Consider the following 23,694-nt stretch of genomic DNA (forward strand, 5'->3'; position numbering starts at 1 on the left):
AATGTATTGTAAAATTGCAGTTTTTTGAAAATTGAATTAAATTGATTATAAAAATAAAATGATAATATTAGTTATTTCATCAAAATAATCGTAATATTATGACACATGATGAATAAAATTAATAATCATTGTTTTTAATAAAAAATTACTATAAATTATTACAAATAGATAATAATAGATAATAATTTATACTAAAAATAAAAAATTTCTAGTTGGTTAAAAAAAATTTCATAGATTACATTGCCCGGGCAAATGTGTAACTACTACCTACATTACCCAGTTTATTCCAAATAGCCCGTAGTATATATATATATATACATACAGTGGGCTAAATTGTCAGGGTTGCAATCAGTGTCTAGGTTGGACACAGATAGCCTGAACGACAAGAACATAATTCAAGATCTCGATTAGAACAATGATATAGTATCAACATCTTCTAGTTATGATTTCCGCCTTCATACCAATGATTTAGAATTTAGATGATCATAGTGGAAAAAATATGGACAATTATAAAAAATATACGTGTGATCGACGTTAATTAAACACGTGGAAACATTGCATTTAATTAAACGTCGATCATACATTCATACGTGTATTTTTGGTTGGTCAAACTTTAGTACTTATTTTGGTTATAACTGAAATAAAAAATACCTACCCTAATTTTCTTTCAAAAAACGTTGGCTTGATACTTATAAAGTAACAATTTATTATCTAATGAAAATTGCTCTTTGGATAATGTTGATAGTTGAGTGCAAACATTTTATTTTTGATTGAGTATGTATGAGTTAAACCACTTTTTATTTTATCTCAAACATTTTTAAAATTAAAAGGTTAAGGTATCACAGGTATGACTGTTGATTTTTTTTAAATATAAGAGCAATTGTGATAATTTTAATTTTTACAGTAGCTGATTTACTGCTTTGAAAATGTTATTTCTGTTTCCCCATGGCTCCAGTATATTAGACTAAACATTATAATAAATAAGCAAGCTAAAATACTAAATAGTCAAATTATTACGAGAGCTATATAACTAGAAACCGGATTCCCGTGCAATTGCATCTTTTAATGACGTGCTCTAAATCCTATAGAAACAAGCTACAAAACCAAACCAAGAAATGTAGATTATAGATTAATTTGTAGAAAGTTAGTACAAATATTTTTGTTTCAAAATCTATTAAAACATCTATCTACTCTGTCATTGCTATATTATATTGTTATGTGATATATGAACTATGAAGTAGCAGGTATAGTACTTTTCTATACGTAGATTGCAGCAGCAGTAGTTAACTCATATTTTCACAATTAAAACACATTAGGTGACAGAAGCCATAATTTTACAGACAAAAACTTGAAAATGTACATGATAATAAATTTTTATCAAATATTGTAAATCTGATTATTATTATTTTATTTAAATTTTATATTTTAATATAATACTTAATAGTTAATGCAAACTAATAAACAATATTATAAAAATAAAATTTGAAGTAGTTACCTATACTGAAAAAATTGACACAATGTCTAATAAAAATTTGTTTTTGGACAATTTGTCATTTTAATTGCATGTTTTTTTTGTGTTTCATACACAAAATCTGGTCTAACTAAAAATTATGATCTTTTGTTTTATAATTACTGTTATTTAGACAATTTTAGATCTATAGTGTTTTCAGTGAGACTGTAGAGTTAATATTTTGTTTAAATAGTCTATTAATTTATTTAGCTATTCAACGTGTTTTAATGTTTTATACATGTAAGAGAAAGGGATGTTTGAAATATATTTTCTTTTCACAGGACAATCCCAAAAAAAATTTATAATAACTTTAATTGTTCCAACTGTATTATGAATACCTGATACATCATTTAAGTCAGGGGTCACCAATAAATATTTTTGAAGGGTCAAACAAGGAATCTAAAAATTTTTGCAGGCCATCAAAATCCTAAGTACATATTTACATTATTTAAAAACCAATAATATTTAACAAAAATAATAATTTACAATCATAACACATAATATTTTGTCGTAATATGTTATTTATTCTTTGTCTGCGAGCCAGACAAAATGTGTTGGCGGGCTGCCATTTGGTGACCCATGATTTAAGTTATTAATTTCTAGAGATTAATTTTGTGTAAATTATAACAAAAAGGATGGGCGTTTAGAAATTTATTTTGTATTTGGTTTTTTAGCTTAAGTCAATTTTTCAGCCATAGTGAAACAGCTATTATACATCCTTGTCTTATAAATCAAGTTCAAAAGTTGTAAGAATAGACAAAATTATAATAAATAAAATATTATATTATATTACAAAACGTACATTTTGAGTAGGATAGTACATACATTATCAATAAAGTATTACAAAAGAAATAAATATACAGTACATAATTACATAGAAATTTAAATTATATTACTATCTATCCATTGTAATATGACTGGAGGTAGCCTGTAGTATATATTAGAAGCTGTCTTCACTTTATCTAGTTTGACTGAACACTTGTACAGACGGTATTCTCTTAAAACATTTTTATTCTCTATTACTGCTACAGGTAGTATTAATTGCATTACCTAAATTAATAAACATAATTGAAAAATGTAATTATAGAAAATATAAAAAAAATTGTAACACTAACTGATAATCTTTCAAAAGCTTTTATAACAACTTGTCTTTTTGTTACAAGTAATGTTGAATTTCGTGATGCAAATTTACTATATCGATCATAAATCATTTCAAAATTAAATGGTTCTTGATCATAGATTTCTGAGTGATGGCAGATTGAAATCACTAAACAAAATTCTAGAACTGATAGTCCTGTGAAAAAAAAAGATTCTAAAAATGTATAAAACATTTTTTTAAGATTTTAAATCTTAATGACATCAACATTTTACCTAATAAATTGACAAGAATCATATCTTTCTTAAACAATGTAGTGTAGCTATTTGTTAAATCTTCAACAGTTAACATTTTGTCTTTTGATATATTTGAAAGTGCCATAAACTGAAAACAAATTAAACATTTCTTTTTTTATTTTATGTATATTTATAGGAAATCCTTTTTTACAAATGAAAAATAAATATAAATTATACACATTATTTGAATACTTACAATGAGTAGATTTAGTTTTGTATTATTATTGCTTGATTTAAATAGATCTTTTATCAAATTTTCTATTCTTATATCTGATATTAACAAATCAATATTATTGTTCCAGTTTTTCAAAACATCAGCTTTTACTTTGCAATGTTTGCTAATTGTAAGAGAATGTTTAAATCTTTCTAACAGTTGAATAGTTTCTGATGGAGGTTTCAACATCATTATATTATGCGAAAACCTAGATTTAACTCGTTTCTCGAGTAATTCAATAACATCAATTCGTGATGTTAAGCCAATAATACACATTGGGTTCTAAAATACAAAATAATATATTAAATCCTATATAGTTATCACAGTATTATTTATTTTTTTACTTGTTGAGATTGGACAGAATCAAACAAATTATACAACAATGTTTGATTAGTATGAGAACAAAACATATCAAATTTATCTAATACCATAATAATTGATTTTGAAGCTGTTTTGTTTCCTGTTCGAAAGCTCTCCAATAAAAAACTTATATTATCTATAAAAATAATTATTTATTAATATTAGTATAGTTAGTTTTATAAATACATATTATTCTATGATTTAAATAATTTTTATTTCTCTTTTTCTTTCTCCTTTAGGATTTGTCAGCTATCAAGACCATCTCGACAAACATAATTTAAAATTTAGTTTTGAGTTAACAAAAAAATACTTAAATATCTATTAGAAAACACGGTTAATACAAGATAGAGCCACATTAGTATTATCAAATTAAATAACAAATTCAACAAGTTTTTAAATTTATTTTCTTTTAACTTTCAGTTTTGTTCACATTGTGACTGTTGTTGTACCAACAATGACATTCTTAGGATTTTTTAATAGAGGATAGAATTATTTTAAAATAATGAAAAACATCAAATATTTAAATATTGATCCTCTTACAACTTATACATATAGAATACAGATGTTAAATTAGATACAAATAAACTAATAACTTTGAAATTTTGTCTGAGCTACAAGTTCTGACTTCACTATTTTACTTAGCACTAAAGTCTAAAAGGTGCATTAAAAAAAAAAAACAAATAATTGATTTAGTTAAGGGTATGCTAAAGTGTATTTTCAACAAAATATACAAACCAGCATAAGATCCTTGAGCAAAAGTTCCATCCAAATTTTCCATTTGAAGTTGTTGTATAATACTTTTAAGAGCTAAATTATCATTAGTATGAATGAGACCATTTAATAATACTAGTGTATGAGATTCAGGTGAAAGAGATTTTATAACTGATTCCATTAACTGTAAGTACAAGTTTAAAAATAAAAATTTACATAATACATTATAAAATTAGAATGTGTTAGATAATATTTAAATATAATATAAAATACACACCATTGATTTTCCACATCCACGAGACCCAAGTATAATGACTGAGTCGCTTTCTCCAAAATCAGTAGTTTTTTTAATAATCTGTAAGAGTTCATTTTGTTCTTTGTCAAATCCATAAAGTTGGTCATTCAAAATAAGTTTTTTTTTTATATCTTGAATACAAACACTAAAATCAAATTCCATGATCTAAAAATAAATAAACAATTTAAGGTTTGTATGAACAGAATTATTAAAACTTAGTTTGATATGAAAAATTGTATAGAAAGATACAAATAATAGTGCATGTAGGCCACTGAAAATCTTAAAAGTTAAATACTCTACTAAATTTTTAAAAGTTTACTAAATTTACACGTGAATTAAGAATTGAAATTGTAAACATAAGAAATAAAGTTGTTGTGAATGAACTGTAGAATAAATCTTTTAAAGAATAAAAATTACTATGGGTGCAACCACATCATAATACTTAAGACTTACAATGGATTTTTTTCTATGAACAGTATTTTCTATTTATAATAAACAGGAAAATACGGATATGTTTAAAACCCTTGATCTGAGAAAGTTTGTAAATAGTAAATTATAAATCACAAATTGTTTTGTATTAGTGTAGGAAATCATAAAACAAAAAATATTTATTGTTTATTTGCCATATTTCTCGAAATCTCGACTCAAACAAGTTTTAACTTATATATTCCTTGAGTGGTTGAGTTTACAACTGAGTTATTGACTATGACCACGATTTAAGATAGTAAAAGGCTGCGATCGTGACTATTATTGTGGTCTGTGAAGACATTTGATAAGGGAATGTTTGGCGGTAAACGGATGATACATTGATAACGGACAAAGATTGACGTTATCAGCACATGATAACCTCAGTAGTGGTTGGCGGCACTGGGTTCGCATGTCCATATGGTACTACGCAAAATGGCGTTTCCACGATACGCCATAGTCCAACTCCATACGCATAGTACGCGTACTACACCGATTGTACTACGTTCGCGTTCGGTACTTTGGTGGCAACCTATACCCTCGATTGCCACCACGGCCCCACATCATCAGTCGTGTTTCGGGCTTTTGGTGTTTTTTTTGCGTGCGTGAAATGTCATTTTGTTTTTCTTGACAAAAACAAAAAAAAAAAAAAAATGAGCCGTACTAATAAGTTTAAATTTATCTCTTGAATTCGGTCGTCCTATCTGCGCCGCTCTCCACCCTCTCACTCACTCTATCTTACTGTCATTATCTTTCTTTTGTTTTTCACCATCAACAATACATAGTACACACACGGAAGCAATCGGGCTGCCGTACTCTACAGGATGGATGCGGACGTATCGAAAAGGTAAAATAGATAATACCTAAATGTTGTTGAATTGTTGTCAGTGGGACAAAACCGAATCAAAAAAACGTAGTACAAATACACGCGTCGCCTTTTGTGTTCGAGTTACGTTACATGTTTCGCCTAGGATTTCGTAACCAACCGGACCAAGAGTAAATTTATAACCCATCATTGCCCATTACGGAAGCGTATCAACAATAACAATTATCGCTATCCATCTTTCTTCGACTGACGCAGTGACGCGGCACTTGCGATTTTGCATTTCTGTCTTCATGTTTATTGTTTTTGATCGTTGCTCCGTTTTATTTCTTGAACACTTTTCATTTTCTTTCACCACTATCCCCTATACTTAATAAAAGCCATCACTTTTAATTTATCGAGCCTTTAATTTTGTCATCTTTTGTACACTAATCTTGTGTTCCACACTAACTGCTTAATTAAGATAACATAATGTCGAAATTCGTTCATCTATTATAAGTTTAGGTAACTTTAAATATATCTACTCCCTTTTTGCCCACTTATAAGTTTTTTTGATAAATATTTACAATTGAGTCCTATTTGTAGTACAATGTTGGTATTTTGAATATACTACCAAACATGTATAAAATATTCTTATCAAATGGAATTCTTGCATATTATTGTATTTAACTACAGAGAACACAGTGTCTAATATTGTTTTACTTAGGTATGCTATTATGTGTCTGGAATTTCAATAATAACTTAAACCAAGCTGTGTATTGTGTGATAAGTTTTGTTTTATCTTAATACTATATATTGTGGTCATGATTGTAGTTAATAGTATTTACCTGTCAGTAAAATGTCTAAAATTAATTGTATATGAACTTTGTTATACTTTAATTAATAGCTAAATCTATAAAATATGTTTTTTCAAAAACACTTGATTTGAAAAGGTTTGATTATATAATAGGTACTATTACTCATTTGTCAATTAAATCTTCAGCTTATCAATTATTTTCACTATGATTAAGACCTACATAATATCTTAATAATATTTAGAATTTTGTACTGTAGATTTATTTTATAGTAAATAATTAGTAATCGACAGGTGATATGATAATTCATAAGATAATGTATTTATTATCATCAAGGTTTATTTCATTGAGTAGGTACTAATTGTTCTCTTAAAAATGTCTGTTTAGTATACAATGTAATCTCTATTATACCTAAAAATATTTACTTACACAAGCTTTAACAAAGATTTAGAGCTAAGTGTATATAAAACTTAAATTATATAGAATCTTGTCAATGAATTTTTTTTTGTTAAATATAGTAGTTAATAACAATTATCAAATGTTTACATTGTACAATGTATAACATTTGCTGAGTTACACGAACAATTAAACAATCTCAAAATTTCTTATGAACCAATAATGTGCTAATAGTCCACTAAACGTGATTTAGTGACTCACATTTGAACCATTAAATTATTCTATTTTTCATGCAGTCCAGTAATTGTATATATATATATTTTTCTAATTCTAATTATTGTTGTTTTGTTTTTAGGATGAAATGAATTGTTGACGGGTTTCCTGACCTGCTTTTTAAATCTGATGATAATTTCTGAAATTCTCTAATTTTTTGTTGTTATTAAGACCCAATTTTAAAACTTGAAAGTCCTGTTTGTTTTTAATTTTCATTTAATCAATTAAGTTATCCTTGTCCAGTCTGCTCAATTAATTTTTATCAATGGCGGATCAGTTGAATGAAACTAGTACTACAACCACTGATCATGGGAATAATTGGCCAAACACAAAACTACCAGCAGATGGTGACGTTCCTGATGATGTTTCTAATGGCCAAGAAACTCATAGTTTTGCTGATATATTAAGCACTGCATTCACGGCCACTGGACCTGTGCCAAGCCCACCAGCAGATACAGAGTCAAATATGCAATTAGGTAAGTACAATGGTAATTTAATTGTTCTATATAATTTTCATTATCATAATATTTGATTTTATTCTTCCATTAAATTATTTACTAAAATATTTTTGGGTATATTATTTATTGAAAATTTTTAATTGATATTTAACATTTTGGTGAAATCAGAAATTACGCTGGTATGCATAGTTAGCATCTATAATTATTATACTTGAATTTTACCCTTTAGGATTGGTTTCCTGCTTAATAATCTTAGGTTTACACTTATCCAATTTTCCTTACCCTGACCCCAAAAGGATAACATCCCCTCTAGTTAAATTATTTCTATTGCCCACTAGGGTTTGATAGTGAAGCCTCCAACTGAGAGGTCTGTAGGACTAGAACTGGTAGATATAAGAAGCGACTACTTGTTAAACTTTAATTTTCCTTTTATAGATTAAGACATTTAGTCGAAATTTCAATTGCTGTATTTTTAACACAGTTCATGTCAATGTGTTGTATACGTTGAACGTAAACTTACTACTATACAACCATAAATTTGAAAAATTGAAACTTCTGGAAAAAAAATAGTACTCATCAATATAATAAATTCACCAAGAACTTCCTTTGTCAATGTTGAGTCACTTTAAAATGGAAATGTTTGAAATAACTTCTTAATTAAAATTATCAAAAAAAAATAAGTATGATAGGTAACTTCTGATTTGACCAAAATGTTAAACACAAAAAACAAATATCTACAAAAAAAAAAAAAAATATCCAAAAATGTTAATTTTTTGGTATTTTAAATTTAAACTAACACAAATTTTGGAAATATTAAACATTTTAAAGTTTTTTGACTATAACTTTCAAAATAATTTTGAGACTGAAAACACCATCCATCTAATTAAGTAAGCAAAAACACACAATTTAAAAAAAAAGTTTCAAAAAATCACTTAGGTGTTAAATTTCATTTCTCTTTAAATGTTATAACTCGATATTGATATGGTTAAAAGATATCCTCTTTGTAATTTTTAGTCATACAAGATAATTTCTACTTTTGTATGTCTTATGTAGTTACAATTATTTGTAAACTATCCAAATTACAATAAAAATTATTACATATATAATGATTACAATGTTACAATTATAATCAAAATTCCACTTAAATATATAAATGTCCAAATCTGAGTGAAAATATCTTATACTCAGTCAATACAGATGTTAAATGTTTTTTTTATTTCTTAAAAAGTAGTGATTTTGACTAATTCATTTTTATCATTTAATAAAAAGTAATACTAAAGTATAAATATAAAATATATGTTTAATTTTTACTAATAAAAATAGCTTAACTTAAGGATAATATTGCATGGTTATACGTTTTCACAATTGGTTGAATTATTTTATTTTATTTCTTTTGGTTTTTTTAATTATTTTTTGTTAACTATGTTGATTAATCAGTTAAATAGTTGAAGAATGGTAGCAGCCCATTATATTATACCATATTCAGTTAATCAAATATAGCTATTTCAATTAAATTAATATTAAATTATATTTTAATACATATTATGTTTTCTTTGTTAATACAATTCTAAACTATGATTTATTAAATTCCTTAAATACCCATGTTTAAAAGTATGTAACAATCCTTGGTATTATTTTCAAAATTAAATTAAATATGTATTTATAATTCTTTAAATCATTTATTTAGCTTTTGTGGATACTAGATTGCCAATTTCTTAGTAAATATTGTCATTTGAACAATTTGGTTATAAAATGCATCATATAATAAGTTTTATTCCTATATTTTGGGCCGGGTGAGCAAAGAAAAAATATCCTGGTATTCTATCCTGAGTGAGTTTGTTCAAGTATAAAATATGTATTGTATGTAATATTTTTATTTATTAGGTATTCACAATTTTATAAAAATAACAATATCAGTTGATGCGTTGACATATTATTCTATAAAATCTGCCCAAAGCCTCCTTGTTAAACTTTGTTTCAACACTGATGATATATGTGTTTGACAGATTTATTAAGTATACTTTGATAACAATTCTCAATTATTATTTTAAAATAATAAAAGTGTTATAAAGTTAATAACATATTTTATTAAAAATTGTTAAATTATATTTTTTAGGAAATGAAATGGATTATGATCCATTATTTGCGGATGGAAGTGATTTAGAGACTGAAGATACACCACAAGAATTTTCTCCATTAAACTCTGATATATGGCGCTATGGAAATACTCTTATAGAAACACCTTGGTCTGTACCACGCACTGATGAATCGTCCAGTCGATCTGTTAACCATCCAGTTCCATCTACTCCAACATCATCTGAGATGGGAAGAAAGAGGTACTTAGATATATTTGTTTAATCTGTTATTTGTTATTATTTTTTTTTATTTATTATTTTGTTAGATCATTATTGTCTGGTGATAACAACTTACGAATGAAAACTGGTAAACCTGATACAAATCGTCCATTGACTTATCCCAGACATCCAATGTCTAATCGAATGTATAGACCACATCGTTATGGTCAAGAACAAATGTCATCATCAGCATATACATCCATGAATAATCATGGAGGAAATTATAAATACACCCAACGACCAAATTCTCAGGTTCATACTACTACAGCACCAAGTGATCATTTAATACCAAGTTCTTCAAATCAAAACAGAATGATTAACCCTCAATCATCATCAAGTAAAATATACATTTTTTGTTAATTACACTTATAAAGCATAATTGCTTGTTTATTATAATATGATTATCAATTAGCTTGTAACTTACAATTCAATAAATAAATTATAGTCTATACATTAAAACCTCAAAAGTTAAAATAAAGAAAGTATTCTTTTTTATGAATTATACTTGTTATGAAGAAATTTATAAAAAATATAAATGTTCCTAAGATGTATTTATTATTATTCATGTAACATTAATAATCTTGATTTTGGTAATGTTCTTAATGTTAACAAAACTAAAGAAGAAAAAAATTAGTAGTTATTGTTTTAGTATACCCACCCTTTCCTTAGACAAATATCAGGATAATAAAAATGTTTAGCTTTTCTTATAAGTTTTTTTGTTTTAGCTGAAGAATACACTGTCTACGGGATGAATAATATGAGTGCCCCTCAACCAGGCCGTTTTAATAATGATCCACGTAGAGCAGAATGGACAAACGTGATGGATGCTGATGATGATGAAGACAGTGGGATAGAGTTAGTCACAGTCAACAATTTTCAACAACGAAATATAAATCAACTAGTAAGTTGACCATTATCTCAATTTATTTCATTTTAATTATATATTTAGTTGAATTATATAGTAAACATTAAAAATTAAAATACAAATTATAATTTAACTATTAAGAATATTATACTTTTTAAATATTATGAGTACCTAAAAGTATTAATATTAATATTATTAATATTTCAACAGCCAACTGGTCCACCTGTAGTAGATTTAACTCTAGAGTCTGAAGAAGTCAATGATCCTTTAATGAATCATTCAGGAAGAACACCTCAAGCTGACATATCTATGGGCCATACAATGTTTAGTAGTCGTTTCCCAATTATACAACCACAACGACAATATGTCAGTCACTCTGCTATGCGTTCTATGCCTGGATACACTCAACAATTTCCTCCTAATCCGTCCCCTCTATATCGAAATGATGTCATTTTCATGGATCAGCCTCCTCAAGCTCCTTGTATACACACAGCTCATCCACCTCCAGGTACTCCCGGTTGGCCGCCTCCGTGTAGTCAGTGTCATAATACATCTAGGGTTGTATTTGGAATGGGTAGTCACATACATCCGGCACACCACCATCATCATGGTATGATGGCTACACATCCAATGACTCCATGTGTACCTTCAAATGTACCTTTATACCACCAAAGATTATGGTATAATCAACATAGGATACAAGAAATGCAAAGAAGAAGAATGGATATGATGAATGGGTAAGAAATTTGATTACTGTTTGAAATAAAGTGTATACTTGCAATTAGTCATTTAGATTATAAAAATAAAAAAAATGTTATGTTCAACATCAAAATAACATTTCTTTTTTAAAATCCCCTAATTATTATTATTTTTATTAGGTTATTAATAGATCTTGTGTAACACAATGTTTTTGTTTTTATGTAAAAACTGGTTTTAATATTTTTGTATTGACTTACAAATTATCTTATGCATATAAGACATTGTTACATTTTTCTCTTTTTAGCAGTTCTGTACGTTCATTAAGGAGTATACCACCAGTGTCATGCATGCAGGGATATCAACAACCACCTCAACCAACACCTGTCCATCCATCTATTCAAGCAATTCATACAGTGTTACCTCCACCTCAGCAACCAAATGTGTTCAGCCGGCCAGAAGTAATCACTTCACGTAGAATTGGTCCTACTGCTGTCATTGTAAGTAAAAGTTTTTGCATCCTTTTTTGTAGGCAAGACTTGAAGTGTATTGGAATAATATTAACATTCCGGTTCATAGTATTAGTTTTTGCATCAGGTCTTGTTTGTTAAATTAAAATTTAAGGATTCTAGATCAAAAAAATAAAGAAATTTGCTATTCTTAAAATGTTTCTGAAAGTATCACGATCAAAGGGATTAAAATTATTAATGATTATTTTTAATAAGAATACAATTTTTAAAAATGCAAGTATCTATGTAAAATTAAGCTTGTTACTGCAGTTAGTACATATTTTGAGAACTATATCTATTGATTATATATAACTACATATAATATTATGGTTAATAATTTTGATTGTAAAAGAAAAAAAATATACTAATTATAGTCATATTACAATCCTAGAATGAATTAAAGTTAGGAATGCAGTCGAAAAAAGTCTTTATTTTTAATTGTGCTGAAACATATTCAAGAAATTCTAAAAGACGACCCCCCTTATAAACTTAATAATTTTATTATTCATTTAAAATAAAGTTTATCTGCATTTACCATTTTGTATTATTTAGATTTAAATTTTAAAGTTGCATGTAAATATCATTAATACATCACTAATTTCAGTTAGTTACTAGTTTATAATAATATATTTTTTTTACATTTATAGACCTTATCTCCTCCTACCGATGGAATAGAACAAGTACCTACATCATCACTGCAAACAGAAATTGTGGTTCAAAGTGGGTCTACGAGGTATTAATTCAACTTTTATTACATTTAAATATATAATATAATATACTTATTTTGTTTTTTTTTTCAGTGATAACGGTCATCCTCATATTCATCATTATTATAATTATCATCCTCCTGGACCACCAGGTCGAATGCATCATGTACGCATTAGTATTGGAGCTCCGTCAGGAACTATTGTTAATGTAATTTGGAATGTTTTTTTTTCTCAACTAAACGATATATATATATTTATTTAAATACATATATGTTTTTAATATAGACAACTCCGGGCTCAACAATTCCATCACAGCCAGGTACTGATATACCTACGATTCCTCCATTAGGATCAATACCCATGTTAACACGTCATTTGTCATATCGGCTAGAAGATTACTTACGATTAATGGAACAACGCCGCATTCACATGATGAATCGTGGGGCCTCAAAAGACACAATAGAAAAGAATACTTTCCCTCATAAATATAAACGTGTAAGTATTTCAATTATTATAAGTTTGATTGTACATTATTATTTAGTTAAATATTCATTAATTATTTGGTTATATGGTAGATTAAGAGATCATCAGATGAAATGGAAGATAACACAGAAAAGTGTACCATTTGTCTTTCAGACTTTGAGGATACTGAGGATGTTAGGTAAATATTAAAATGATAATAATAAACATAATTTAAAATAATAAAAATATTTGATTAATTTTCTAGGCGTTTACCATGCATGCATTTATTTCACATTGAGTGTATTGACCAATGGTTGTCATCTAACAAACGATGTCCTATATGTCGTGTGGATATCGAGACCAAAGAAACTAAAGATGCTGCTTCTGGCTCACCTTTGCCGTCTGAAACTCCATTCATAGTTCCAACATGACACGGAGAACTGGTGGTTTTACCACCAGCTAATTCGTGTTCAACCTCTTCTCGTTGAATTATGTGTAAGAGAAGAGGAACGAGAATGCATAATTGTTTTGCTGTAATAGTATTCCACTGCTAAATATTATACTTCTAAAGGTTTTATTGTAACCATTTAATAAAATTTGTTACCCTCACTATATACTATAGGGTCTTGCGTGTGATAAAATTTAAAACAAAAAACCAGTCACACTAGTGTGCGCGAGCTTTTCCATTCATATGTGATAACTTTTTTTTTAGCAATTTTGCATGTTTTCGTTTTAGTAGAACTTTTAACTTTTGTGTTTTATCCGTTGTGCAATTAGTTGTCCCTGCCCTGCCTTTAATAGTTATGGGTATTTTTTTTAAATGTTGAAGATTTTAAAAATATGTCTTATACATTGTATTATAGATTATCCACAAAATAATACTTTTATTTTTTAAATATTTACATACAACAAATACCTAACATTTTTTGTTGATTTTACTATGAGAAAGTTTATAGTTATTAGATTTCTTTTTTTTAACTATTCATTATTTTTTTTTAAATTTAATCTCTTAATGTTATATAAGAGTGCTTTTCTTTCCAACTTTGACAATATTTACCATTTATTTTTTACAACATTTGAATCAAGAAATCATTTTACTTTTGTGACTTGTTGGCAGTGTTGAACTTTAACTATTTTTAACTTAATCGCTCATTATTATTACTGAATCATGTAGTCTTAGGTATCATTACGTATGTATTATATATAATGATAATAAGCATTTAAATTTTATTTTTGTCCACGGTCTCCTTTATTTTCTGAAGCAACTGCACGTATCGAGTATGAAAATAATGTGCAAAAAAACATATCCGAGTTTTTTTAAATTCATTGTTTTTACTTGATAATTATTGTTATCAGAATAAATATGTCGTGGTCGTGAGTAGTTATTATGTTATATGTAGTGATATATATATATATATTAATAATTATTACATAATATTATAGTTTAGATATTATTTTTACTATTATTTTGTATTTTTAATTAATTGTGTCACACTTATCGAATTTACCTATACCCTAAGTACCTGCAATACAAATTATTTAAAATAAATAAATAAATATTGAATATCAAGTTTAACTATTTAGTATCGGTCGCTTTATATAATATAATCTTTGGATATATATAATATATACATATATTTTTTGTCGTTTTAACAGATCATCGTGAATAATTTCTTATTAATAGATTTTTATCAGAAAATATTTATAACGTGCATAATTTTAATATTAATATGTATAGTAAAATTTCTTTTGATTAAATTACCAATAAAATTATCGAAATATTCATGTTAAATTAAATGTTTCTACCACTACCATTACGTGCTCGTTAATAATATTTTAATATATAATGCTATGTTTAGAGAATATCTGTTTGCGTATTAAATTACAGCTAAATGTTTAGCCATTTCGCATTAAGAAAAAAATACTATTTTCTATCCATAGCAACTTAATTGTCATTGACTATATTATTGCTGTTTCTCGTCTTTTTTAATTGATCTCTTTAGTTTTTAAGCACATTTGGAATATATATTTTTAAAAAATAAAAATAACTTGCGGCGCAAAATCACAATAATTGTCAACAAAACCAACCTTTTTCTCCAGAATATACTAATATTGTTTCCCCCCCCCCCAAGTGTATTGTGATAATAATTGAAAACTTTTTAAAGAAATTTGTATGTTTTTTTTTCTTATTATTATGTAACATTATTATTACTTTATTATGATAATTATTACCTCTTCCAGTTTCCATGTAAATGATGTTGCTTTATTATTATTATACATATTATTTTTTTTTTTTTTATTATTATTAGTTATTGTATGCATTTATTTTGTATAACTATATTGTTATATAATTATGTAAGATAAAATCGAAAATCAATTAGATTTAAAGTCGCCTATTTATGTGTGACAGTTTTTTTTAATGATCAAAACATAATTGAACATACGCACATTGAAAATAATTATACATCTTGTGTAATGTATATATGCCAAATACAACATGAAAGGCAAAAAAAAATAATTATTAAAAAATAATTTTGTTTATTAAAAAAAAACAACACTTATAACAGCCATACACCACTGCAATTATTACATAAATATATATAGAGACATTAACTGAGACATTTTTTGTTGCTATGTGACCATCTTGTGTAGGCACGACAATTATTATAATATAATCTTTGAATGACTAAATTGATTAAAACTATTTTTATTTGTTTGTTCATTACTATATTATGCTCAAAAAAAAAAAAATAATAAAATAATTATAACAAATCTTTGTTTTTCACCTATAAAAAATTTAATATAATCATATACCTTGGTGTTTTTATTTATTAAAAAAAGTAATGAAACAAGTTAATAGTAGAATCCTTGGTAAGTTATGATTTTGGTCGTTGGCTGACATCTTGTGTGTTAATGCTTCTTATTTTAATTGTTTTTTTTCCTTATTTATTTTCAGGTTGTTTTGGTTCTTAAATTAATCCTCATCTTCACCAGACTCGGATTCTAAAACAAAAATGATTAACTTGTGTAAGTACTAAGTACTATAAGCAAAGTCTACCATTTTTCTAGAAGAAAAAGAAGATTATTGTGTCGTTGAAAGTTATTAATCTAGATTTTGATAATAATAACGTATGTTAATGTTGTCATGTGCAATTATTAAAATATAATTTTTCTAAATTAGAGTAGTTTACAATTTATATTAATATAAATTATAAGTAAAAATGTGAAATAATGAAATTATATGAACACTAGAGGGTGGAACTCAGACGAAAATGTGTGAGCACCGAAGGCAACTGTTCATTTACTATATAATATTCCTCTGTTAAGCATTTGATCCATTGCAATATTGAACATAGGCATCACCAAGACAGAGGTTAATAATAACTAATACTCAGGGAAAAATTGACAGTAATTAATTGAAAAAAAAATGGTATGTTTATTGAGATTGTATGAACATAAGAGGGTGGAACTCAGACGAAGGTGTGTGAGCACCGAAGGCAACTGTTCATTTATTTAATATAATATTCCTCTGTTAAGCATTTGATCCATTGCAATATTGAACATAGGCATCACCAAGACAGAGGTTAATAATAACTATTACTCAGGGAAAAATTTACAGTAATTAATTGAAAAAAAATGGTATGTTTATTGAGATTGTATGAACATAAGAGGGTGGAACTCAGACGAAGATGTGTGAGCACCGAAGGCAACTGTTCATTTATTTAATATAATATTCCTCTGTTAAGCATTTGATCCATTGCAATATTGAACATAGGCATCACCAAGACAGAGGTTAATAATAACTAATACTCAGGGAAAAATTGACAGTAATTAATTGAAAAAAAAATGGTATGTTTATTGAGATTGTATGAACATAAGAGGGTGGAACTCAGACGAAGGTGTGTGAGCACCGAAGGCAACTGTTCATTTATTTAATATAATATTCCTCTGTTAAGCATTTGATCCATTGCAATATTGAACATAGGCATCACCAAGACAGAGGTTCAAAAGACCAGTCTTGTTTTATTTAGATACTTAAAACAATTGCAGTTATTAATTCTAAATTGACATTCAAAAACTTGGCAAGTGACAAGGGTTATTAACTGTGGCTTATAACATAATTTGCCTTGATGATCATTAAACAGATAGGCAGACATCACTAACAATGAGGAGGGTGATAGATAAATAACTGCCATATTTAGTATGAAATTAGTTGTATTTGATATTTACCTTCCTCGGCATTTTGTAGCCATTCAATGAATTTTTTCATTTGTTCCAAAAATGTTGTTTTACCCTTAGAATGTCCTTCCTTGTACCATTTCAAAATTACTTCTTCAGTCAACACATCAGCTGTAAAACATTATTTAAATTTAAAAAAAATGATTTTTAAATAACTGTACAATTCAGTAACAATTAAATACTTTTATAGAAGAGTAAAATTATTTTTTGGAAGACTCTCATGAAATTCATATTTTCGTAACAATATTCTTGAACCTTGAGCATGAGTGCCAATTCAGAACGTGCAGTAGTTGAGAAAGCAGAAAACAATGGTGAATATTGCTTCAAATGTTTAAGTGCCTGGTCTGCTAGAAGTTCTTCTTTTTTGTTCCATTCAACTTGTGTCATTACAACTGTCCATACCTGTAAAAGAAAATTTTTTTTTTCTTGGTTAAACTTAATTTAGCAAATAATAAATTAGATTTTTTTGATTAAAATATTGAAAGAAATCATCTGAAATTCCTATCCTTAATTCTAAAGTAAATTTGTCTGTCTATTAAACTTTCAGCTAAATCACTGAAACGATTTTAATGAAATTTAATAGAGATAGATTAGACCAATGATACCCCTTTTTTGTTCGGCGTGCCACTTAGGTAAAAAATATCTCCAAGCGAACCACCAAATATAAAAGTACAAATAATCCCAATCTTAATCTAATAACATAATTTTATTATACATAATAAGTGTACAAAATATATATGGCATATATCTTTATCTTTTATTGACTATTGAAAAGATCACGGATTGAAATATACATTTTAAGTACAATTTATCGACAAATGAAAATTTTTTTTTTTATAAATTTGTAACGGCCACACAGAATACCTTCGTGGACCACATGTGGCCATGAGTTGGGCACCACTAGATTAGACCTTAGAGAAGAACTAATTTGTTACAAAAAGAACTCTAAGTTTTGACCTTGAAAGTTTGTAGTAGTGTGCTGTACACTTTACTAACAGAATACTAATATGTAGTGATAATCTTACTACTCATATCAAATGTTAAACTTAGAAGTAATCAATAATTACCAAAACAATAATTTCATGTTCAGGAATGTCATGCTTAGAAGACAATTCTTTAATATTTGAAATGATCTCTTTCATATTTTTGTTGTCATTAAAGTCATCATTTAGCTGAATTTCCAAGTTGCGCTTAGCTTCCTGACTGGCCTGAGCTAAATGTAACTTAACCACATCGCTCAATCCCTTTTCTTCAAACTGTGCACGGAGATTTTCTTCAGTACGTTTGTTGGGAGGCAAGAAATCCATCAACCGACCTTCGAGTCCTCCTTTTTTCAATACGGTTAGTAGATGGGCATTACCTACTTCTTGTTTATATGTCACAAATAGTTCAATGAGAAACTCTAATGCCAACCCATCTTTAATCAAATGCTCCTAAAAAATGTATTCATATTATAATTATCAGTCAAATAAAATAATTATTTAGGTATATTATAATGAAAACATACATTAGTAAGTACTTGAAGAACAGTAGGTGGGATTGAACCATTAGAAATCCACAATGTAGTCATACGTGCAAGTTTAATACGTTCAATGTCACTAAAACCTTTAATGAACAGCAATATTTTTTTCATCTCCTCCTCGAACATTTTCTCCAAATATTTATATCGGCGCATGAGTTTGATGAACACTTGTTCATAGTTTCGCATAGATACCATGTCCTCGGGCGCCTCAAAAACACATGCATTTGTCTTCCATAATTTGTCTCCATCCTGAGATATTGATCCATCTTGTGATATGGATCCTCCCGGAACTAAAAAGTTTTATAAATAATAATGTAGTCAATGAAAACTTGAAACCGAAAATATTAAAAAAATCTCACCTAAAAGACCTCCAGCAATCAGTATATCAAAGAGGACTTCACCGTAACGGCGATAATCAACTTTAGAACCAGCTTGATCAAGGAATTTCCAAATTGCTTCTAGGTCAGTGCCGGCACCATTGAGGCCCCCAAGGATGTAGTCCCGGAAGCCAAAAGGATCGTATTTTTCTTTTTCATCTTAAAAATAAATAAGATAAAATTAATAAATATTTAACCAAGTAATAAAAATGTTCAGTTTTTGTAACCAATAATTACACTACTTCCAGAAATATATCTAAGGTATATTAAATAAATGCAATTAAAAATTAACCTAGAAAAATATGTTTACCTCTTTTTCTGGTCTTGATGCGTTGACCTGACAGTACCGGTTTTTCTGTTTTTTGACTCATACAACAACTCGCTGAAAAATATTTGTTTTAATGAAACAAAATTGTTATAACATTTATGACTAATTAAAAATTTAGTATATAGTGTATTATTCTTTTGCTGGTCAACAGTATGTTGCATATAAAAGCTTCTGTGTAGAGAAAGAACAAAGAAATTTCAATTGAAAGGAAAAATGTATTTCATCCATACATGTATGGAATACAAAAGTATAAATCCAAATAAAAATAACTTTTTAAGTCTAAAAGATTAATAAAAGTATACATACATTTTAAAAGTGTTAAATTCAATGTTTAGAATATTTTGTGATAGATTTTTTTTGTTTAATTACCTAGGCATTAAAAATTGGTAAATATTTTTTATTTATTCACAAGGACATTAGAAAAATGTGTTGATTAAAATGGAAATTAGATAATTATTGTTTCTAGTATATGAACAGATTGTTGATGATTGGTAATCAATTCATTAGAAAATATAAGATTGTCCTGTCATCTAAGTAACATTAAGCTTATACTATTTTTTTTTTACATACATGACCCAATGATATAATTGCATATTGAAGTGAAATTATTAATTATTTTATCAAGCAATTTCATTGAAAAAATTATTGGTGTTGCAGTAGTTACTAAATTAAGTGCATAAGAATCTGAGCTCTACCTATAAGTAAATAACTCATAATAAGCACCTATATTCTTTCATGAATATGTGTTTATTCTTAAAAAATTAAAATTTTTTCTTTAAAACCTAAATTGTTTAGCACATAGGCAATTGTAAATAAATATGATATACATCAAACACTTATAACTTTCCTAATACATATATCGATACTAATCCATATTATTAATACAGAACTTAAAAAATTACTAAAATTATACAGTTAATTAAATCAATTATAAATTTAAATACAACAATACTTTTAGTTTTATAATTAAATTCATTTTGTCACACCTATATGGGTCATTTTTTATTATAATAAGTAGAAATATATTTTATAATTTCGTTTAAGTAAACAAAAATTTCTTAAACTTGTTTTTTCAGTCAAATTTTAAGTATTTATTTTAATATTAATATTATATCCATATATCACCTTAATTTTTTAGAATTGACAAATTCACAGAATGTTGATTAATGTTTATACATTTACATAAGTTTTTTTTTTGCACAACACTGTGTTTCACACCAATCGAATATTATTTCTATTTTATTTATATGTAGGTATCTAAAATCTATTTACTGGCATATTTAATGTTTTTCATCAGGAAGAATATCAAATTAACAGTTGGTATACTTTCTACTAACTGCAATAAAATGTTGAATGACTAACAAGTAAAATATAAATGTAATTGTAAAATTTTCACTGATTAAACACAAGAAACAATGATCAATTTTTTTATTTTTTTTTAAAGAATAAAAGGTATATTATATATATATTTTTTAAAATAATGCATAACATAAATCAAAAATGTCTACTCTTGGAACTTGCTTCCACTTTATATACAATTTTACTGCAACACGTTGGCACATTCAAATTTATCTTCTCTTGCTATCCCAGATAGGCCTTCTCAATGCTTAAATCGTAAAATAGTCAAGCAATATCCTAAACGCACAGTCTTTGGTTTAAAGTACTAAAAAAATTTAAAAAACTCATTCAAGCTGAAGTAGTATTACTGAATTGGACCCCCTCACTCAAGTCATCAAGCCCTGTTAAGACATATTATAAGTATTGCTTATTGTATTAATGCTATAAACAGATTGTAAATATTAGTTTAAAATGTTTTAATAAATAAAAAAAAAACATAAATCAAGCCTTTAGATAGTCGAACATTTTAACCAATGTTTTACTTAGAAATTTCAATAAGCTGGGTGTAATCTATTTGTTTATAATTCATAGGCATGTATCAACATATCACTAAAAAAATTATCTATACAAGCCAAACAAAACCATACATGCCCAATATAAAACAAAAGATTAGTCTAAAATACTTAAAAATTATATTTCCTTTCACTAACATGATCTAAGTTGCGATTAGGTGGCATATAACTTGATAAAAAATACTCAAGATTTTAGAATGAATAATTTTATGCTATTATTCTATGTATCGACTAAAAACTGATTATCATAACTATGATTTCAAATTAAACCCATTATAATGGTATTTTAAGATTGCACATTGAAAAGACTCTGTAGTGAGGGTAATTGGACAGTCAACAGGTAGGATGATATAATCAAGAATAAAAAGAGCACCCACGCTATGAGACTATGAATAAGGGTAATGAAGTAACGGAACACAATAAGTAATTTTAGGCACATGCCATACCAGCGTCTAGCAGATTGGAGTGGACAAATGATACCCATTGTTAGTGGGCACACACATTGTATCTGGATATCAAAATGACGCTGCTGTAGAGTATCCGGCGCTCGAGGACAGTAAGAGCAGTGAATTCCTCAAAATTGACCAGTTGAAAAACTGTGGGTACGACTAAGTAGGTTATACGTTATAATCAGCCGGGGTAAAATTAAGCTTCGTCGGGGTGGTCGAGGGGTAACGTTACGCGCACATGACCATGTGACTGACGCATTCGTCACACCATTTTGACCGCCCTAGGCACCATTCCGGCATACGCGGAACGAAAAGAGAAGTTCAAAGAAACTGAAAACGATGTCAAGGCCGTACGCGGGCGAACTCTGTAGCAAGAAACGATGGATTTCCGTGGCCATTGCACAACGGTCCATCTCGCACGCACGCGCACAAAGAAGTACGCGTACCCACCCGATATGCAAACACGATAGAATGAGTGAGGAAAAAATATTACGTGCGCTCGATGGCCGCCATTGGTGTCGTGCGACCACGAAAACGGACGCAACCGACGACAACGTGACAACCGCCGCGTCAGGGGGGGGCCGCCGCAACATCGAAATGGCCGTTCGTTCGTTCGGTCGGTGCGACTAACCGACGGGCGGCCGTGTCGATCAAAACGTTTTAATGTTTTAAAAGCAATCTCTACTTGGTACTTACAGATTAACCTGTTGTCGACGCACGTATGTAGTTGAAACGGCGTGAAACGATCGAAAACGGACGCGGAACGGACAAAGGGACAACGACCGGACTGGTAATGATCGTGCGTAAAATTGTGTGCGTCGTACTGTTTTTCGTTCGTTCCTGGTCGTCGTTGGTTGGCTACACATCTCGGTGTTCGTGGTACCGCGGGGCGGGGTGGCGGAAGTCTCCGTGCGGCCGTTTTATGGGTGGACGGTGTTTAGGCGGCGCGGAAAGTAATGCTCCAAGCCCGAAAACCGCCGAATTTTCTAACCGAAAATCCTTTTTTCTAAAGAAATTGTCGTCAGCCAGCAATCCAGTGCTGTGGATCATAGTTGTTTCGGCCAAACGTCCAAAAATTTTCTGAAAAACAATTTCCACGCGCAGTATGTCCACGTATCGCGACGGTTGCCGCACCTGCCTGTGTTCGAAAACGACGCACGGTAACCACGGGGTTGTACTCACGGTATTTATTGTACCTTCATCGTGTCGTACCTCACCGATCGGCAATCGCCGAAACTGGTGAAACTGTTGTGATGTCGTGGCCTCGTCGTCGGTTGACGCCTGACGGTCGTCCGATGGGTTTATTGGAATCGCAAGCTTTGTGACTCGTCAGCCTGCACTTACACTACTTACAGCTCATTTGATAATACAGTTACAGTAGAACATGACAAAATATATTTTAAAATGTTTCGTCATGCAGTAGAAGTAGTAAAACGTAGAACCTCGTTGGATCTACTAGACCGGACAGCTTGCTAAGGCTGTTTTCATATTTATTTTATTCTAAAATACAAGTTTTAACAAGTTCCACAAATTGTCTACTTGTTATCGCGATTAAATACCAATTAAATTTTGTCATTCGCGTTTT

General features: G+C 28.5%; 3 protein-coding genes across 5 annotated transcripts; 1 reads left to right on the forward strand and 2 right to left on the reverse strand.

Moving 5' to 3' along the window:
• Positions 1-2,314: 2,314 nt before the first annotated feature.
• On the reverse strand, positions 2,315-5,246 carry LOC113548725 (origin recognition complex subunit 4). The gene is made up of 8 exons (XM_026949761.1): positions 4,936-5,246; positions 4,465-4,647; positions 4,212-4,371; positions 3,461-3,612; positions 3,099-3,398; positions 2,882-2,990; positions 2,626-2,804; positions 2,315-2,560 (listed from the first exon to the last, which is right to left on the reverse strand). The coding sequence occupies exons 2-8, from the start codon at positions 4,642-4,644 to the stop codon at positions 2,393-2,395; spliced, it is 1,248 nt and encodes a 415-aa protein (XP_026805562.1). The 5' UTR covers positions 4,645-4,647; positions 4,936-5,246; the 3' UTR covers positions 2,315-2,392.
• A 169-nt stretch (positions 5,247-5,415) lies between these two features.
• LOC113549679 (E3 ubiquitin-protein ligase arkadia) lies at positions 5,416-14,750 on the forward strand. 3 transcript variants are annotated; one of them, XM_026951087.1, is made up of 12 exons: positions 5,416-5,794; positions 7,316-7,709; positions 9,808-10,027; positions 10,093-10,382; positions 10,771-10,946; positions 11,121-11,647; positions 11,917-12,106; positions 12,763-12,848; positions 12,916-13,030; positions 13,108-13,317; positions 13,398-13,483; positions 13,550-14,750. In XM_026951087.1, exons 2-12 carry the CDS (start codon positions 7,499-7,501, stop codon positions 13,713-13,715), a joined length of 2,277 nt encoding a protein of 758 aa, XP_026806888.1. In that variant the 5' UTR covers positions 5,416-5,794; positions 7,316-7,498; the 3' UTR covers positions 13,716-14,750. The 3 variants fall into 3 exon arrangements, with proteins under 3 accessions (XP_026806888.1, XP_026806886.1, XP_026806887.1); XM_026951085.1 differs by having other exon boundaries at positions 11,914-12,106; positions 13,550-13,715; XM_026951086.1 differs by lacking the exon at positions 5,416-5,794 and having other exon boundaries at positions 7,499-7,709; positions 11,914-12,106.
• Positions 14,751-15,802: 1,052 nt separating this feature from the next.
• Positions 15,803-22,964, reverse strand: LOC113549680 (protein krasavietz). The gene is made up of 8 exons (XM_026951088.1): positions 22,806-22,964; positions 19,733-19,804; positions 19,405-19,581; positions 19,031-19,335; positions 18,591-18,956; positions 17,706-17,925; positions 17,515-17,634; positions 15,803-16,287 (listed from the first exon to the last, which is right to left on the reverse strand). The coding sequence occupies exons 2-8, from the start codon at positions 19,791-19,793 to the stop codon at positions 16,259-16,261; spliced, it is 1,278 nt and encodes a 425-aa protein (XP_026806889.1). The 5' UTR covers positions 19,794-19,804; positions 22,806-22,964; the 3' UTR covers positions 15,803-16,258.
• Positions 22,965-23,694: the final 730 nt, after the last annotated feature.

This window comes from Rhopalosiphum maidis, chromosome 4, assembly GCF_003676215.2.
Source record: "Rhopalosiphum maidis isolate BTI-1 chromosome 4, ASM367621v3, whole genome shotgun sequence".
NCBI classification, from domain to species: Eukaryota; Metazoa; Arthropoda; class Insecta; order Hemiptera; family Aphididae; genus Rhopalosiphum; species Rhopalosiphum maidis.

Coding starts and splice junctions, on each gene's coding strand:
- LOC113548725 (XM_026949761.1), bottom strand. CDS start 4,644: ATGGAATTTGATTTTAGTGTTTGTATTCAAGATATAAAAAAAAAACTT. Junction 3,399..3,460: donor ATTCTGTCCAATCTCAACAA/GTAAAAAAATAA, acceptor TTTGTATTTTAG/AACCCAATGTGTATTATTGG. Junction 2,805..2,881: donor GATTCTTGTCAATTTATTAG/GTAAAATGTTGA, acceptor TTTTTTTCACAG/GACTATCAGTTCTAGAATTT.
- LOC113549679 (XM_026951085.1), top strand. CDS start 7,499: ATGGCGGATCAGTTGAATGAAACTAGTACTACAACCACTGATCATGGG. Junction 12,849..12,915: donor GTTCAAAGTGGGTCTACGAG/GTATTAATTCAA, acceptor TTTTTTTTTCAG/TGATAACGGTCATCCTCATA. Junction 13,318..13,397: donor TCCCTCATAAATATAAACGT/GTAAGTATTTCA, acceptor GTTATATGGTAG/ATTAAGAGATCATCAGATGA.
- LOC113549680 (XM_026951088.1), bottom strand. CDS start 19,793: ATGAGTCAAAAAACAGAAAAACCGGTACTGTCAGGTCAACGCATCAAG. Junction 19,336..19,404: donor GATTGCTGGAGGTCTTTTAG/GTGAGATTTTTT, acceptor AAAACTTTTTAG/TTCCGGGAGGATCCATATCA. Junction 18,957..19,030: donor TTCTTCAAGTACTTACTAAT/GTATGTTTTCAT, acceptor TACATTTTTTAG/GAGCATTTGATTAAAGATGG.